General features: G+C 37.1%; 1 protein-coding gene across 1 annotated transcript in view; it reads right to left on the bottom strand.

The window, feature by feature from the left end:
- LOC132405520 (polypeptide N-acetylgalactosaminyltransferase 10-like) overlaps nt 1–17,087 on the bottom strand; it is a 76,980-nt gene that overhangs the window by 9,578 nt on the left and 50,315 nt on the right. Inside the window, exons 6-11 of the mRNA XM_059990395.1 lie at nt 16,678–16,861; nt 14,555–14,672; nt 9,058–9,165; nt 3,336–3,557; nt 2,157–2,273; nt 1,408–1,557 (exon numbers count right to left, since the gene is read on the bottom strand). Coding sequence (XP_059846378.1) covers nt 1,408–1,557; nt 2,157–2,273; nt 3,336–3,557; nt 9,058–9,165; nt 14,555–14,672; nt 16,678–16,861 — 899 coding nt within the window. The remainder of the gene's footprint in view (nt 1–1,407; nt 1,558–2,156; nt 2,274–3,335; nt 3,558–9,057; nt 9,166–14,554; nt 14,673–16,677; nt 16,862–17,087) is intronic.

Raw genomic sequence — 17,087 nt, 5'->3', positions numbered from 1 at the left:
GAAAGGTTGAATATGTTAGGACTTTATTCCCTGGAGTGTAGAAGAATGAGGGGAGATTTGATAGAAGTATATAAAATTATGATGGGTATAGACAGAGTGAATGCAAGCAGGCTTTTTCCACTGAGGCTAGGGGAGAAAAAAACCAGAGGACAATGGGTTAAGGGTGAAGGGAAAAAGTTTAAAGGGAACATTGGGGGGGGCTTCTCACACAGAGAGTGGTGGGAGTGTGGAATGAGTTGCCAGATGAAGTGGTAAATGCGGGCTCACTTTTAACATTTCAGAAAAACTTGGACAGGTACATGGATGAGAGGTGTATGGAGGGATATGGGCCAGGTGCAGGTCAGTGGGACTAGGCAGAAAAATGGTTCGGCACAGCCAAGAAGGTCCAAAAGGCCTGTTTCTGTGCCGTAATATTCTATGGTTCTAAGTGTAGACAGAGTCCACAGAGGGAAGACTGATTTGCATTTTGCATGCTCGCTGAGCTGTGTCAACAACTCTCTTTGGTTTCTTGCAGTTTTGGTCAGAGTAGCTGCCATTCTGAGCTGTGATCCATGGTGCTTTCTATGGTGCATCGATTAAAAAAAACTGGGGAGGATCAAAGGAGATGTGCCAAATTTCTTACATCTCCGAAGAAGCGCTGTTGTGTTTTCTCGTCTATGCTAGCTATGTGGTTGGACCATGATAGGCTATTGGTAATCTTCACTCCTCAGAACTTGAAACTTTCAATCATCTCAGTCTCAGCATAAAACATGGTCCCTGGAGTCGATGACCAGATCTTTTGGGCTTTTTTTTGCTGACATTGAAGAAAAGTTGGTTGTCACGACAGCATGCCACAATGCCCTCTAATCTCTTCCTTTATTCCAACCAATCTTTTTTGAGATTTGGCTACTATGGTGGTATCAACTGTAAACTTGTAGATGGAGTTCCAGCTACATCTGGCCATGCAGTCAAGAGTGTGTGGGGAGCTGTGGGCACAGCCTTATGGGGCATCAACGCTGAGGATAATCATTGCTGCCTATCCTTAGTGATTGTGGTCTGTTGATCAAGAAGGAAAGGATCCACTTGCAAAGGGAGGTGTTGAGTCCCAGATCTAAGAGTCTGGAGTTGAGTTTGCTTGGAATTATACTAGTAATGAATTATAGTACTGAATTTAGGTTTGATGGATATAATATTGGCTAGAGATAACCATCTGAAATTCTTCAGTTATATTTTTGATTTTCAGCTGCTTTTATTTACATTAAACTTAATTATTCTTAACATAATAGAAAAGAATTATAAACTGTAACTCTAAGTGTCAGTTATCAAATTAAATGAAGAAGATAGATATATTTGGAAAAGCATTCTTTCCTCATACATATTATTTTAATGTTTAACCCTTCTCTATTACTATTAAATTGTCTCTCTCACCTTTTTATACTTCCACAATTGGTTTCCTTTCATTCCATGACAATCAAAAAGTGTTACTTGGCTGTTATGTGAAATTGCATCAAAACAATATTTTGTAGTGTGCAAGGTATCTCCAGGACGAATATCTTCTCGCCAACCCAATGTGAATATCTGATACAGTATTCAGAAATAGTTACAAAATTAGTTCAAGTTTTATTGACATTCAACCATACATGTGTATACAGCTAAACAAAACAGCATTCCTCCGAGGCCAAGGTACAAAACACAGTACATACAGTCACAACACAAGATTATGATGGCAGGTAGAGTCACAAGGTAATATTATAATACTAGCAAAAGTCCCTGAATGGCATGGCCTGCAAAGTGATGATGCATAGTAACTTGCACACCCAAAAATGACAGATTATTTCTGATGTGAATACAAAGCTTTCACCTACATTCCCTGTGAAAGTGAATGAGTAAGGGGAAGGGACCATGTGGAAATGGCAGGGCACAAGTAATCAGAAGTAGACAAGAGACGGGCATATTTTCCATTAAAATGTCATTTAAAAATGCAGCCTGCAAATCTTAGTAGCTCCTATTATACTCAGTATCAGCCTGCAGTTCAATCCCATCTACAGAATGACAGTGAAGCTTCAATAGAAAGATAGATTACAGGAAACAAAAGATTAAAAGGTTTACCAGGCAGAAGCAAAGGGAATTGGAAAATAAGAAATAGAATTATAAACAGCAGTAGTTGAAATACTCGCCTGTTCATGAGACCATGATCTGTCTTTACTATCTTTGACACATACATCTAGTTTCAGCTGTGTGCCAGATGACCCATGTTTACTATCCACACACAGTCCAGTACCAACATTGCGAATCTGACGAAAAACGTTTCACGTAAATTACAAAATTTGCCTTTGTAATAATTTCAAAACAGGATGTAATTTTCAGCAGAATTTGTTAAAATTGTATTTTGTATTTTTTGCTGGTGTCTGAGTTTTTCACAAGACTGGGGTTGTCATATGCTGACATAGGTATGTGACAGTGTAACCAACCTCCTTTTAATTGTTGCTTTCTATTTTTATTTTGCCTCTTTAAGATTGTTGAAATTTATTTTTAACTATTTTCAATTCTTAATAGTTTTAACTCATTCCATGCTGCCAACTAGTTGAACCACCAGAAAAATCACTCTTTCTCAAACTTCTGGTAATGCCCCCCCACCCACAGTATTCCCCATCCCCTTTCCCCTCTCTCACCATATCCTTGTCTGCCCATTGCCTCGCTCTGCTGCTCCTCCTCCCTCTTCTTTCTTCCATGGCCTTCTGTTCTCTCCTATCAGACTCCCCCTTCTCCTGCCCTGTATCTCTTTCACCAATCAACTTCCCAGTCACCTATCAGCTTGTGTTTCTCTCTCCCCTCCCTCACCTCTTAAATCTACTCCTCATTTTTTTTCTTCAGTCCTGCCGAAGGGTCGAAGCCCGAAACATCGACTGTACTTTTCTCCATAGGCACTGCATGCCTGCTGAATTCCTCCAACATTGTGTGTGTGTTGTTTGGATTTCCAGCATCTGCAGATTTTCTCTTTTGTCTATTAACAATTGCTGCCTAATGGACTTCACAGCCTACCGCATGTTTTATAGTGGCTTTCCTTGCCAAGGTTTGAATTCCCTTCAGCTGTACACGTTCAGTTCAGCTCAGCTGCTCTTTCCTGAGTATGCTATATTGATGTGTTGTTGCTGACTTTATCATCTGTTCAGGCTAAAAGTTTCCACGATAGAACTGTAAGCTGAAGTCATTGTTGTCGCGTTTTCATTTATTGGAATACATACTAGGTACCAATGAAGTGGCGATGTGGAATTTCAAATACTTCAACTACTCACCAACACACTCAGATAAATGTAGATATATCTGTTTTTATATACAAATGTCAGCTAACTCACCTCACCCCATGCACCTGCTGGAGGTTCTACGGGTGGATAGTACTTTGGCAAATCCCATGCCACTTCAGTCATGAACCACTTAAAGCTTTTGCAGTTAAGGGAATTCCGCAGTTCTTTCTGTTGACTCACATCACCAGCAGCGATATGTCTGAATTCTGGTCTTCGCTGATAGAGGTGCTCAGCATATTCATCCATCCAAACTTCAGCAACTCTTTTCAAATTCTGTAATCCAAACACAGCTTCTGAAATATTTGCTTGTTTAACAAAAAGTCTATTTGCTAAAAAAAAAATTTTTGCATAGCTTCTGAAACGAAAACACTCAGCAGATCAGGCAGCATCTGTAAAGAAAGAAGCATTTAATGTTTCATGCCTGAGGCTGTCAGCAGTTTCTCTTTTCAGAGATACTGTCTGACCTGCTGGTCATTTTCTTTGTTACCTTAGGATTTCCAGCTTGATAGAGTTGAATGGCCATATTTATTTAATACGTTGCAGCATTTTAAATTTAGTTCAAAATTTATATCATGAATTAAATTAATATACTATAAACCCTTGGCTTCAGTCTTTACCAATAATCAAAGATCTCCTTTTTTTCAGTTATTCCGTGGTACAAGGCAAGGCTGTCCTTTAAGTCTTTTATTATTTGACATTGTTTTGGGACCTTTAGCTATAGCCATTCGTGAATCACCTAATATTTTGGGTATTACTCATGGGGAAGGGACGTATAAGTTATCATTATATGCTGATGATTTGTTACTATACATATCTGACCCTGAGAGATCTATTCCTGCTATTTCGTCCTTGCTTGCTCAGTTTAGTAACTTTTCCGGTTACAAATTGAATTTTAATAAGAGCGAATTATTTCCATTAAACGTGCAAGTTCCAATTAATAAACATTTACCATTTAAAGTTGTTACAGATTATTTTACTTATTTGGGTATTAAAATGACCAAAAAACAAAGATTTATTTAAAGTTAATTTTTTACCCTAAATTGACCAAATTAAGCAACTTGCTACCAGGTGGCCTCCATTATCTTTGTCATTGGTTGGTCAAGTTAATGCTATTAAGATGATGGTATTCTTATATTTATTTCAAGCATTACCAATTTTTTTCCTAAATCTTTTTTTGATATTATTGACTCCAAAATATCTTCCTATCCGTGGCAGAATAAAAATCCTAGACTAAGCAAAAAATATTTACAGAAGCCTAAGAAGGAGGGTGGTTTGGCTTTGCCAAACCTGAGATTTTACTATTGGGCAGTTAATATACGATATTTAATATTTTGGACACAAGAATCGACTATAGCAGCTTGCCCACAATGGGTAAATTTGGAATGTAAATCTGTACAAGACTTTTCATTGTTTTCAAGTTTAAGGTTTTCACTTCCTTTTTCTTTATCTAAATTGAATAAACAAATAACTAATCCTATAGTTAAACTTACATTGCGAATATGGTTTCAATTTCGTAAATTTTTTGGCTTGAATAAGTTTATCTTATCAAGCCCTATAATATCTAACTTTCTTTTTCGGCCCTCTTTTATGGATCAAGCCTTTGTTTTATGGAAAACAAAAGGTATAACATGTTTTTGTGATCTATTTTTAGACAATAGTTTTATGTCCTTTGAACAGCTATCTAATAAATATAATTTACCTAAAACTCATTTTTTTTTGATATTTGCAAGTTAGAAATTTTTTGAATAATGAGTTCAGTCTTTTCTGAAATTATGTCCATCAGACATTATGGAAAAAATTTTAGCTCTGAATCCTTGTCAGAAGGGTTTAGTAGCCACCATTTATAATATGATCATGAGAATACAGCCAGAAGTATCAGAAAAAATTAAGAAGGAATGGGAAAAAGAACTTCATTGTCTTATACCCACTGAGCAGTGGGAGAAAATTTTACAGTTAGTCAATTCTTCTTCTATTTGTGCTAAACATGCCCTAATACAATTTAAGGTTGTACATCGAGCTCATATGTCTAAGGATAAACTTGCTCGATTTTATTCTTATGTTAATCCAACCTGTGACAGATGTCATTCTGAAGTTGCTTCATTGACCCACATGTCTTGCCCTTGTTTGCAAAATTACTGGAAAGAAATTTTCGGTATTATTTCAACAGTTCTGAATATCAATTTCCAACCGCATCCTATCACTGCAATTTTTGGTTTACCAATGGCGGCTAATAGTCATTTATCCCCCTCAGCTCGATGGATGATTGCATTTGTTACATTAATGGCTAGAAGATCTATTCTATTGAATTGGAAAGAAATTAATCCTCCAACTATATTTCAGCGGTTTTCTCAAACTATCTCCTGTTTGAGCTTAGAAAAAATTAGAAGTGTTGTCTCTGATCCTTCAGTTAAATTTGGAGAAACTTGGAGACCATTTATTCAACATTTTCATACGAGTTAAATTCTCTTTTCCTAAACCTCACTTTTATTATCCTTAATTATTTGGATGGAGGTACGGAATTATATACTACTGTATATATTTGACATAATGCAATGGCCCATGTTGGTTAGTTTTTCTTTCTCTTTTTTTAGGGTTTTTTTTTTACTTCTTTTGTTCGTAATTACTATGAGTTTGGGAGGTTATTATATATTGATTATCATCTAATTGAATGTTTATTTAAACTATTAACTATGTACTCTCAAACTCTCTGTATTGATGTTTCATTTATGTTTGTTTAAAAATTAATAAAAAGATTTAAAAAGAAAAGAAAGGATTTCCAGCACCTTTTTCAGTTCCAGAATTTTTATTGCTTTGAATTGGGAAATGTTCGGAGTTCAAGGACTATTATTTCTAAATATTGCAGATTTATCCCAAAAACTCTCAAATTTGCCTGATTTTATTGGCAGCTTAGAAAATCCAAGGAACTTTTGAATCAGAAGTAGGCCATTTGGCTCACTATAGTTTTTAAAGTTAATCAACAAATTCGGCTTTAGTACCAAATTTTTAAGTTATATCAATGCTCCCAAAATGTATTACCTTACATTTATCAGGGCAAAACATTTGTTATTTCACCAACTCAATGATGACATCCTGTGTCCCAAGACTACCCTCCCCACTGGCACAAATCCACCAATATTTATATCACCTGCAAGCTTATTGATCACGTCTCTGGACACCCACAGCCGAATCATTTGTTACAAAATATTACAAACCAGCTCTAGGTCCCAGCACCAAAGAGATCAACACTAGTCGCAGACATCCAATTGCCCTCTTTTTCCTATTGGGTACATTTTACACAACTATACTGGATAACATTTAATACTGTAAATGCCTTGGAGGAAGACTTGTACACTGTTAAATTCATTGTTTAATTCTCTCAATTACACAGCATGTACTCAATACTTCACATTTTCACAGGATCTATAATTCTAGTGGCATGATAAGGGAAATTGGATTTTGCAGTTCACATCAAGAACACAACTTCATATTTAAATCAATCACATCATGTCAATATTACTGGAAAGCTCAGCAATTTCTGTCTTTTGCAAACTGTTCCTTTAAATGGATTACTGGACTCTTGCAATCAGAAATCACACACGAGCCATATTAAGTAACAATGGAAAATTCCTTATCAGGTGATCATTAGTAAATCTGAAGGGCTTTTAGAGATAAACTAATGGTTTTATAATTTACTTTAAATTTACTTAATCAACTGAATTTAAATTTGTCAAGAGCCATTGTGTCATTCAGACAAATTTTCCATAGTCAATAACCCAGTTACAGGATGCCTACACCACCCATTTAACCATATTTCCACTGCACCCCAAACTTATACAAGTGGACTATTTATTTATTTGTTTATTTATTTATTGAGATATGCTGCGGAATAGGCCCTTCAAGCTATGCTGCCCAGAAATCCCCCTATTTTATCCTCGTCTAATCATGGGACAATTTACAATGACCAGTTATCCTACCAACCGGTACACCTGGGAACCAGGGCATCCGGAGGAAACACACACAGTTATGGAGAGAACACACAAAACTCTTACAGGCAGCAGCAGGAATTGAACCCTGGTCACCTGACCTGTAAAGTGCTGTGCTAACCGCTATGCTACCATGAAGACTTATGTATGACTCGCTGGGGATAAGTCAATGGCTTTGCATGGCTTATTCTACCACACCTCCTTCATGCAAAGCAGTGATCTACGGTGTTAAACCACAAGATTCTGATGACAAGTAGGATGCTTCCTTCTGATTCAACGTGCTCTTACTGATCTGGTTGAAAATAAGATAAACAAAAAATATCTATAGTTGCTATTTTTTTATGTATTGGCAGAAAGTAGAATGATTTGTTATTAGTAGTTTGCTTTCAGGACAAATAATAGGAGGCTGCAATTTATGCCCATCTTTTGTTTCAATAGCAAGACTGTGCATTTTACTGTTTTAATAATATGTTCCAACCTGTAAATTCACTATAAATTATAAGATAAAGTAATAAAGTTAGGCAAGGTAATAAAACTGATAGTGAAATGTGTAACAGCAACAATAAATGTTTTTGATGCGAGTAAAGCCAACAGCTTTTCTTTTCTCAGATCCTATTTTCCCCACATTCCTGGCATGATATACTCACATTATGGGATCATTTTGTTTCAGCACTGAAGTGGAGATGAAGTCCATTAAATATTCCTCTCATTTTAACAAGTTGACTTCACTCTCCTATTTAAATTCCATAAACATTTTCATTAAAACAGCTGAAAATTTTCGAGGTTGTATAGTCAAGGCTAAGATTCAAATTTGACTAACAGAGGAATGAGGCAGGATATTAGATACCAGATCAGTCAAAGCAAAATCGACTCAAGGGCTGTGAATCAACTCCTGGTGTACTTCCTATGTTATAATCTCATACTAGGATCTATGTATTATTTAACAAAAAACAGATTGTTTATGGAAAAAAATGTCCACATGCATACCACCTTTTGCATAAAAATTTATTATTTTAAGAGCACCACACAAAATGCTGGAGGAACTCAGTCAGGCAACGTCTATGGAGAAAATTAAGCAGTCCTATGACTGAGTCCTTCAACAGATTGAGTTCTGATGAAGCGTCTCAGCCCAAAATGTTGGCTGTTTATTCCTCTCCTACCTTACTGCTAGATTTTTCCAGCACTTTGTGTGTTACTCTGGATTTCGAGCATCTGCAGAATCTCTTGTGTTTTGTCCTTTTAAGAACTTTTGCTAAATTTTCTCTTAAACCCATGCTTTTCAAATTTTGTTAATGAAGCCACACATTTCAAATTTAAAATTCCCTTGCTGACATCCCTAACTTTACCTAACTTTCATCACATTCTGTCTTACAGATATATACTCTTCCCTATGCCAGACCTAGTTATACTTCATGCTGATATTCAACAATACTGGACTGAAAATAAAGGATAGCTTGGAAGAATTTAGCAGGTCAGGCAGCAACTGTGGAAGGAAACAGTTGACATTTTGGGTTGAGATCCTTCAACCTGATGAAAGGTACTTTAATTATTTTAATTATCTTTAATTATCTTCAATCTTTAATTATTTGAACCTTCTGACACTGGGAAATTACCTTTTATTTTGTACTGGATTTCTATCTTCTTCCAAAATATTAAGCAAGCTTACCAATATATTTAATCAATTGATAATCAAAATATCAATTTGACGTTAATCCATCACACATATGGGCTGTCTTTAGGAAAGAATGTTAAAAATCAAAAATAATGTAATGTAAAGAGAAATCACTTACTCTAGGCAAGCCACCTCCACCTGGAAAGGAGTAGGGAACGTACTTTCTGTAGATGTGCCCTACTCTGGAGCAAGGAATGTCCTCCATCCGTCCACCACACATCCACACCTAAAACCCCATTCACATTAAAAAGATTAAAATGTGTAAATTAAACATTAGCCAAGATGAAACCAAATGCATAATGCAGACCTTCAGCACTTCAAATATAATCTCATTGATGAATTCTACTTCAAGAACTTAAGATATTTTAATTTTTTCCCATCATCCAGGACGATTTATACAGTGGATTAATGTAAAATATAGTCTTTAGATGATGATGTACTTAAAAGTGAGGGTTAACTGCATTTGCACTCACAGAATTAACATAAGTTATATATTCTGATGTTATTTTAGCAATTGATTATTAAAAAAGATGAGCGGAGGAGGTAGAGAAGAATTCATAAAATATGTGCAAGATGATGTAAAGCATCAGGAAAATTCCAAGGGAACATATGATTAAAACTTGAAATTATGCTTTGCATGGACTTGGCACTGCCAGGGAAAAGTCAAAAGGCAATAGGTCGGAGAACACGTTGTTTGGCGAAGGGAAAAGGGCTGCAGAAAGACCGAGGAGGATCACAACACCATTGAAGGGTGGGATTGTGGTTCAGCGTATATGGATTGGATTATTGCGTTTATAGACAGTGGACTTTTTTTCAGACTTACTGTTTTTATATTCAGTGCTTTTTTAATTGACTGTTCCTTTTCCGTTTTGTTGTGGAAGGGGAGGGCGTTTGGGAATTGGTGTTCTGTTAGTGTTCTGTTTTGTTTAGGGATTGATGTTCCTGTTCCGTTTTGTTGTGCAAGGGGAGGACGTTTGGGAATTGGTGTTCTGTTAGTGTTCAGATAGAATTAATGTGGAGAGGATGTTTCCTATAGTGGGGGAGTCTAGGACCAGAGGACACAGATAGATTCGATGTGGAGCGGACGTTTCCCAAAGTTGGGGAGTTTGTGTCGGGTTTTGTGTATTTGTGATCAGGATGCCATTCTTTTTTATACAGGGTTGGGGGAGGGGGGAGGAAGGTTGATGTTTTTCTCTGAATGACTTTCACGTTCTTTCTTTTTTTCGTGGCTATCTGGAGAAGACAAATCTCAGAGTCGTAAAGGGATACACGCTTTGGTAATAAATGAATCTTTGAACATTTGACATTGGTAAATATCTTGTTACACATAAGTCAGTAGTTTGAAAGCCTTGAAGATTACAGAAGCAGTTGTTGCATCTGTGCAGAACCCAATGGGAAGATTACTATGGAGAGTATGAAATGTGTTAACTGAAACTGTTGTGCCTCTAAGGTTGCCCTTGATTCACTCAGTCAATGAGTTCCGTGCAATTATAATAAAATGAATGACACATCCTATTGGCGTGTACATTATACAGCTTCATCATTTGGCTCACCTACTAACTCACAGAGAAAACACTTGTAAAAGAAACACCAGAAAATGAATATCAGCAGTGTAACTAACGCACACCTGTAGAGAATTTGGAAATGTTAACAATAATCCAAATGCACGGCCGATACTTCAAATCTTGTAAATCTCTTAAAAGCTTTTTTATAACTATGTATTGCAATGAGTTATCACATAGTTGCATATATGTTACAGGCCAAAAACAGGTCACCATCTAGTAGATCTAAGTTCCATGTCTGTTACAGAGGTAGAGTAACACAGTATAGAAATGGATCTTTTGCTCCCCCCTTGTCAATATTGGCCAGGGTATTTACCTACACTAATCCCATTTGCCTGCATTGAGTCTGTAGCCTTATATGCCTTGGCTATTTAAGTGCTTATATCAGCCTCCAGCAGCACGTTCTAGATATCAACCACTCTGTGTAAATAAAAACTTCTCCCACTGCTCCCTTCTAAACCTCCTACTCATCGTAAACTTACACCATCTTGTTTTGGACACACCCCACAATAGTTCTTGCAATCTATCGTATATACATATGTCATGCCTTTTTCTAATTATTGGGAGTCAGTAGCAAAAGAGCTAAACTACTGATTTTGAATCTAGAGAATTAGACCATTAATCCTAATACAACTTCAAATCTGACCAGGGTATAATAAATATAAAATTAAAAGCCAGAGTAAACAATAATTTCTATGAACCCATAGTATTACAGCAGAAATCTATCTGGTTTACTAAAAGTTCTTATGGGAGGGAAACCTGATATTCTTACCTATTTTGGCCTATGTATAATTCCCGGTATGTACAATATAATTGATTTCTAACTTAATATTCAGTTCTGAGATGATTAGGAATGGGCAATAAGTGCCAATGATGCCCACATCCAGGAGCAAGGAAGTTAACATGTTTCTTTCTCTCTCAGGTCCTCTCCCTTATGTACACCAACTGCTCCATGTGTTGGCAAGGTTCACGTTCTAATAACTTTCTGCAAAGATAAATTTCCATGTAAATTCCTTGCCCAATTTCTTGGCAATCCTTCAATTTGAGTAGAAATATCCTCATCATAACTATCTTATCAATCCTTAGATAATTTTAAAGACTCCACCAGCTATTGTATAGAAAAATGACTCAATTTATCAAAGGAACACAGGTAGTGTATTTAATATTTCAATAATATTTGAATAATATTGTAGATATCTGTGGATTAATCATTCTTAGTTTGTTTACATAATTCATTTATGGGTTATAGGTGAAAGTACATAAATGGCACGTATCATCATATCACCATGTCATACATGTACCTCGCTTAAAATCAAAACTAAAAGCATACACGAGTTATTTCCAACTCTGGCATTTCTGTTCAATTAGTTTTATGTTTTAGAATTATAAAATATAACAACGGCGATGAGGAGTTTTAAACAAACCCCAGAACTACCCACCTGTTGAAGTGTAGCAAGATGTTAACAGTCAATTAAAAAAAGCGCAGCAAAACATTTGAGGTAAAAAAAAGCAGGAAACTGATTAATTCACAAGTTCATGAACAGCGAGTCAGTGTGTACTGGTTCATAATAATCATAAATAAAGAAAGAGTAGAAATGGCTGGCTACCACGGACAGACTGACGCATTTGATTGCACAAAATATAACTGGAATATGTATACAGAGCAAATTGAACAATATTTTTAAGCAAATGAAATAGCCAATGAGAAGTGAGTGTCAAATCTGCTGAATGCATTGCATTTAAAGGCATACAGTTTGTTTAGAGGTTTGACTGTGCCAACCAAACCAGCCAAAACGAGTTCTGCTGATATTGTGAAAGCAATGCAGGAACATTTAGAACTGTTGACTGCACTTCTATGATTCTGTATTGTTGATTGCAGAATGAATACTTTTGGTTTCATAAGCAGAATCAAAAGGAAGGCGAGTCCTTACTAGGTGCTGCAAGGCTGCCCAGGCATGCAGTGTTACCTGGATGATATCATTGTTACCGGTAAGGATAACAAGGAACATTTCCAAAAGATTAGAATAATGGGAGCTCAGAGCATGACGCAACAAATGTGAAATCTTTAAACCAAGCACTACTTACTGTGGTCACACATTGACAAAGATTACGCAAGAATGCTAAGAAAATTCAAGCAGTGGTGGATGCCCCAAGGCCAAAGGACACGTCATAGTTGTGGAGCTTTTGAGGATGTAAATTACTATAACTGGTTCCTGCCGAACCTGGCTACTGTGCTCCTCCCCTTGGACTCATTTCTACAGATTGGGTAGAAATGGCAATGGACAAAGCAGTGTGAGGTGGCTCTCCAAAAGATAAAGGAAATGGTAACATCAAACACTCTACTCCACATCGTCTAGCGAAGCTTGCCATGCAATGCTTGGGATGCCAACACGTCCAGAAGATTAACTCCAGAACTGTCAGAATCACTTCCCGCAGTTCCAGAGACACCTTCTGCAACCTCCACAGAGGAGGCCCAAGCACCTGAGATTATTTCACAGCCACAAGTCTCACCTGCCGAGCAGAGTGACCCTCCTTGTCCGAGAGGAAAGACAGCTAAGCAAGGAGTGTAGTGAATTTAGTATTTCAGTAATATTGTAAGTAGGTTGTTGATTAAGCATTCTTTGTTTAAATAATTCATTACAGGTTATATGTGGAAATACTTAAGTAGCATACGTCATAATGACACCATGTTATACGTGTGCAGCTTGCTTAAAGTTAAAACTAAGAATGCAGATGAGTTATTCCTGGCGTGAGTTATTTCCTTTCAATTAGTTTTAAGTTTTGGAGTTACAAAACACAACAGATAGCATGATACCAAGTTGACTGAGCAACAAGCTATAAACTGAATAGTTGTTTCTCTGGAATGAACAAAGATGAATGGTGATGCTTCCATGAGATTAATGTTAGGGACATTGTTTCCTCCATCTTTATTAATTATCTATATTTGGAGGTGCGAGCCACAGTTGCTGAATTTGCAGCTGACATAGGAAGTGGCAGTACTGTGAACTGCAAAGAGAATGGCAAAAATTGCAGCAAGATATAGGATGATTTGATAAAGTGGGCTGGCATGTGTCAGATTACATTTAAAGTGGATAGTGAAGCACAGGAGCAGAGGGATCTGAACTCAACTTGGCACTCAAGTTATTCTAAGTGCCTCTAAGTGCCAATACAGATTGATTAAAAAAAATGTACACACAATTTTGGGGTTTACCAATAGAAGCAATGAATATAAAACCTGGTAAGTTTCTCTGAACCATTACGTAAGGGGGTTTCTTCTTTTTCTTTGTTACTGCGTGTGTTAATAAAAATGGCTTCTTTGTTTTGTTAAAAGTAGGAATGCTTCTTTGCTATGATAAGTGCTTTCTCTTGCAGCTTGTTTGGGTTAAAATTTACTGATAACAGGAATTGTGTTAATTTGTTAACCAATTGGGATAGATGTTATTCGCTCTTCTGGGTCTGTAAGCTATGGTTGGCGGGCATGTGGGGAGTCGGCGCGAGGGGGAGGGAGGGAGGGAGAGGGAGAGAGGGGGAGGGAAAGGGAGAACGCAATGTTGTAAGCTGGGCGATGGAACGGACCCCGAACGGGGGTCTGAGGCCAGGATTTTCGGTGAGGAGAGGAGACGGAGACAGTGTGCCTGAGGTGCTTGGTTGATCACTTCAGGTGGTCCTGAGCTACGAGTCGAGGAGGTCTGAGGGGATCGAATGGTGGCCAGAAGACTTTGTTAATTGAGCTCCAACAGTTGTGCATGAAGTGGTTTGGAATTTGCTAAGTTTTGGTGCCATATACAGTTGTATATTTCAATAATACAAATTCCATTTGAGTGCCGTGTAATTTAAATGAAAATAAACAGATGATTTCAGGGATAAAACTAACATTGTAGCTTAATGCACAAATATCGCTATTTGGGGGAAAATTAATGATTTTTGAATACGTTCTAAACCTTTTTGGATTAAAGATTGAAATCTAGCCATGCTAAAAAACAAGACCTTTTGTGAATAGAACGGCATCATAATCACTACAAGTACATTCATAAACCATGGTACACAGCTTACCTTGAATGATATTTCATACTGTTCTCCGCCCCAAATATCCAAACCTGTGTCATATCCACCCAATTCCCAGAACCATTTTCTGTCAACAGCAAACAAACCACCAGCCATGACAGGTGATCTGGAAAGAGTAAAAATAGATTTAATGCATTTAATTTAGATCATTTCTATAGAGATATGTAAATAGACGTAATACAATTTCAGACAAGAATGCAAATCATGAAGGGGAAAGAAGAGAAACGGAAAAAGAGGAATAGGCCACTTATTTTTTCCTGTCTGCCATTCAAGAAGGTCATGGCTGACATCTTACCTTAGTGTCTGTTTCCCACATTAACTCAATATCCCCTCTTTGCTTAATACCTGCAAGTCTAATCTATGTCTGTGTTAAATGTATTTAGTAACTAAGCCATAGTAGCCCTCTTGGGTACAGGCTTCCAGAAATTCACTTCTCTCTGGGAGAGAAAGATTTAGAAACTAAGAAATCAAACAAGGGTTTGAAAACATGAGATGGAGAGGGACAGAAATTGCAAAGGAGATTCAAAATAAAACAGATTGTTGTTGAACAGGCATATACAATACTTGAAGAAGAAAAAGAATGCAATATTAATGTCGACAGGATAAGGTGGATCTGCAGTAAGCTCATTTGGGTAAGCACTAAGAGGAGAATCGAGGCTCATGTCCTCTGCTCCAAAAGGAACATCCACAACAATGAAAGATTTATCTTGAATATGTTGAGTTCTACTGTACTTATTATAAAGTACTAGTCATTTATACTGCTGCTGAATCACACTCACTCTCACTAAATCACTGCCTAAATGACACTGTAATGCTGTGCTACAGAGTGCACAGCAAGCACAGAAAGATCACCAGGCTGGAAGAGATCCCTTTCATAACAAACTGGAGGAGAGGGACCACTGAAGCACCAAGAAATCTGCTTGCTTTGCTATTTTGAAATGTATCTACCTCATAAATCCATGCCCTTTCCATGGATCAGAATCAGGTTTAAAATCACGGCATTTGCCATGAAACTTGTTAACTATGAGGCAGCAGTACAACACAATACATGATAATAGATGATAAAAAAATGAAATACAGTAAAAATATATATATACTTCAATGAAATTTACAGGAAGATGTTATTTCCTGCACGGTGTTGCTGCCTGCCACACCTACAATAATGCCCTTGCGTCAGCTGCAGGGTTATCAGTCTGGGACCACCTCTCACTAAGGTTTCGCTCCCTCAGCCCCGGTACATCTCCTTGCGGCGTTAAATAAGTAGAGCAAAAAAAATGCAAATAGAAGTAGTGAGTAAATTCATGGGTTCAATATCCGTTCAGAAATTGGATGGCAAAGGGGAAGAAGCTGTTCCTGAATCATTGAGTGAGTGACTTCAGGCACCTGTACCTCCTTCCTGATGGCAGCAGTGAGAAGAGGGCATGTCCTACCCTCAAACCCAAATCCCTTCAAACATAAACTCCTTGATTAGCAAGAATACTGTTCCATTCCTGCAAATGTGGCTTGTCTACAGCTTACGTTTGTACCTGTTGCGGTGAGGAGGCTCTCATTCCTGTTTTTCCCTCTCCCATTACTCCCCTGCAACCAAAGTCACAGGAGTTGGTGAAGCAGGAGTAGGAAGCCATGAATGGATAAGGGGACGAAGATGAAAATTAGCACAATGCATCATTGTGCTTGATTTGGCATTACAGCATCTTAGAAACTTAATCTACAAAGAATACATAATGTTAGAATGGAGGGCTGTGTTGCAGAGTGAAAGATAGTTGCCACCGGTGGGTTGCAGTAAGGCAAGAGGCAAAGGCAACCTGGTGTGACACTGCACAAGAGAGTTTGAGACAGAGGAAGCATCCATGCTCTCCCAAAGAACTCTGATTGGGATGCATATGGAATGCAGAATTAATAGAATAAGAACAATAGTTACTTGAATTTGCAATTACTGTTATAAAATAAAGTAATATTTTAGCACAGTCTACATAACAAAGAAATGTGCAGGAAGAATGAAAACACTAGATTTTAATTAAAAGTAAAATAAGTTAAAAGGATCTCAAAAATTATTCATTTAACTACACAATTTCCCTATCCTTGTGGATGATCAATTATCTCAAACTTACTCAAAGGGGTCACTTGAATCAGGTTTGCGTAATTCTGGTGGAATGGGAATACGTTTATAATACATTTCCCAGTCAAATGCTCCTCGCATGGCATCACCAGCCTGAGTACTATATCCAAAATGGTCATGGTGAATAACGTCAATCATGGGACACACAATTGTTTTGCGGTTCTGAGCAATTCTATCTGAAAATTGAAGAGAATAAAATATCAAATTAAGCTTATTTCTCAAAGAAAATAACTGATTAAACAAGAGTATTCAATGAAAAAAACAAGTTTATTCTAAGTATAATCGAAGGAAGTCAATGAACAGTGTTGATTGGCCATATAATGAATAAATCCATCACACTTTTCAAACATGATTCTCACATAATTAAGGTCAACAATTGTGATGTGATTTCAACAGTTAACT

Source organism: Hypanus sabinus, chromosome 15 (genome assembly GCF_030144855.1).
Source record: "Hypanus sabinus isolate sHypSab1 chromosome 15, sHypSab1.hap1, whole genome shotgun sequence".
Classification (NCBI taxonomy): Eukaryota; Metazoa; Chordata; class Chondrichthyes; order Myliobatiformes; family Dasyatidae; genus Hypanus; species Hypanus sabinus.
Note: the sequence above shows the minus strand (reverse complement) of the source record. Positions and strands in the feature narration are given on the sequence as shown.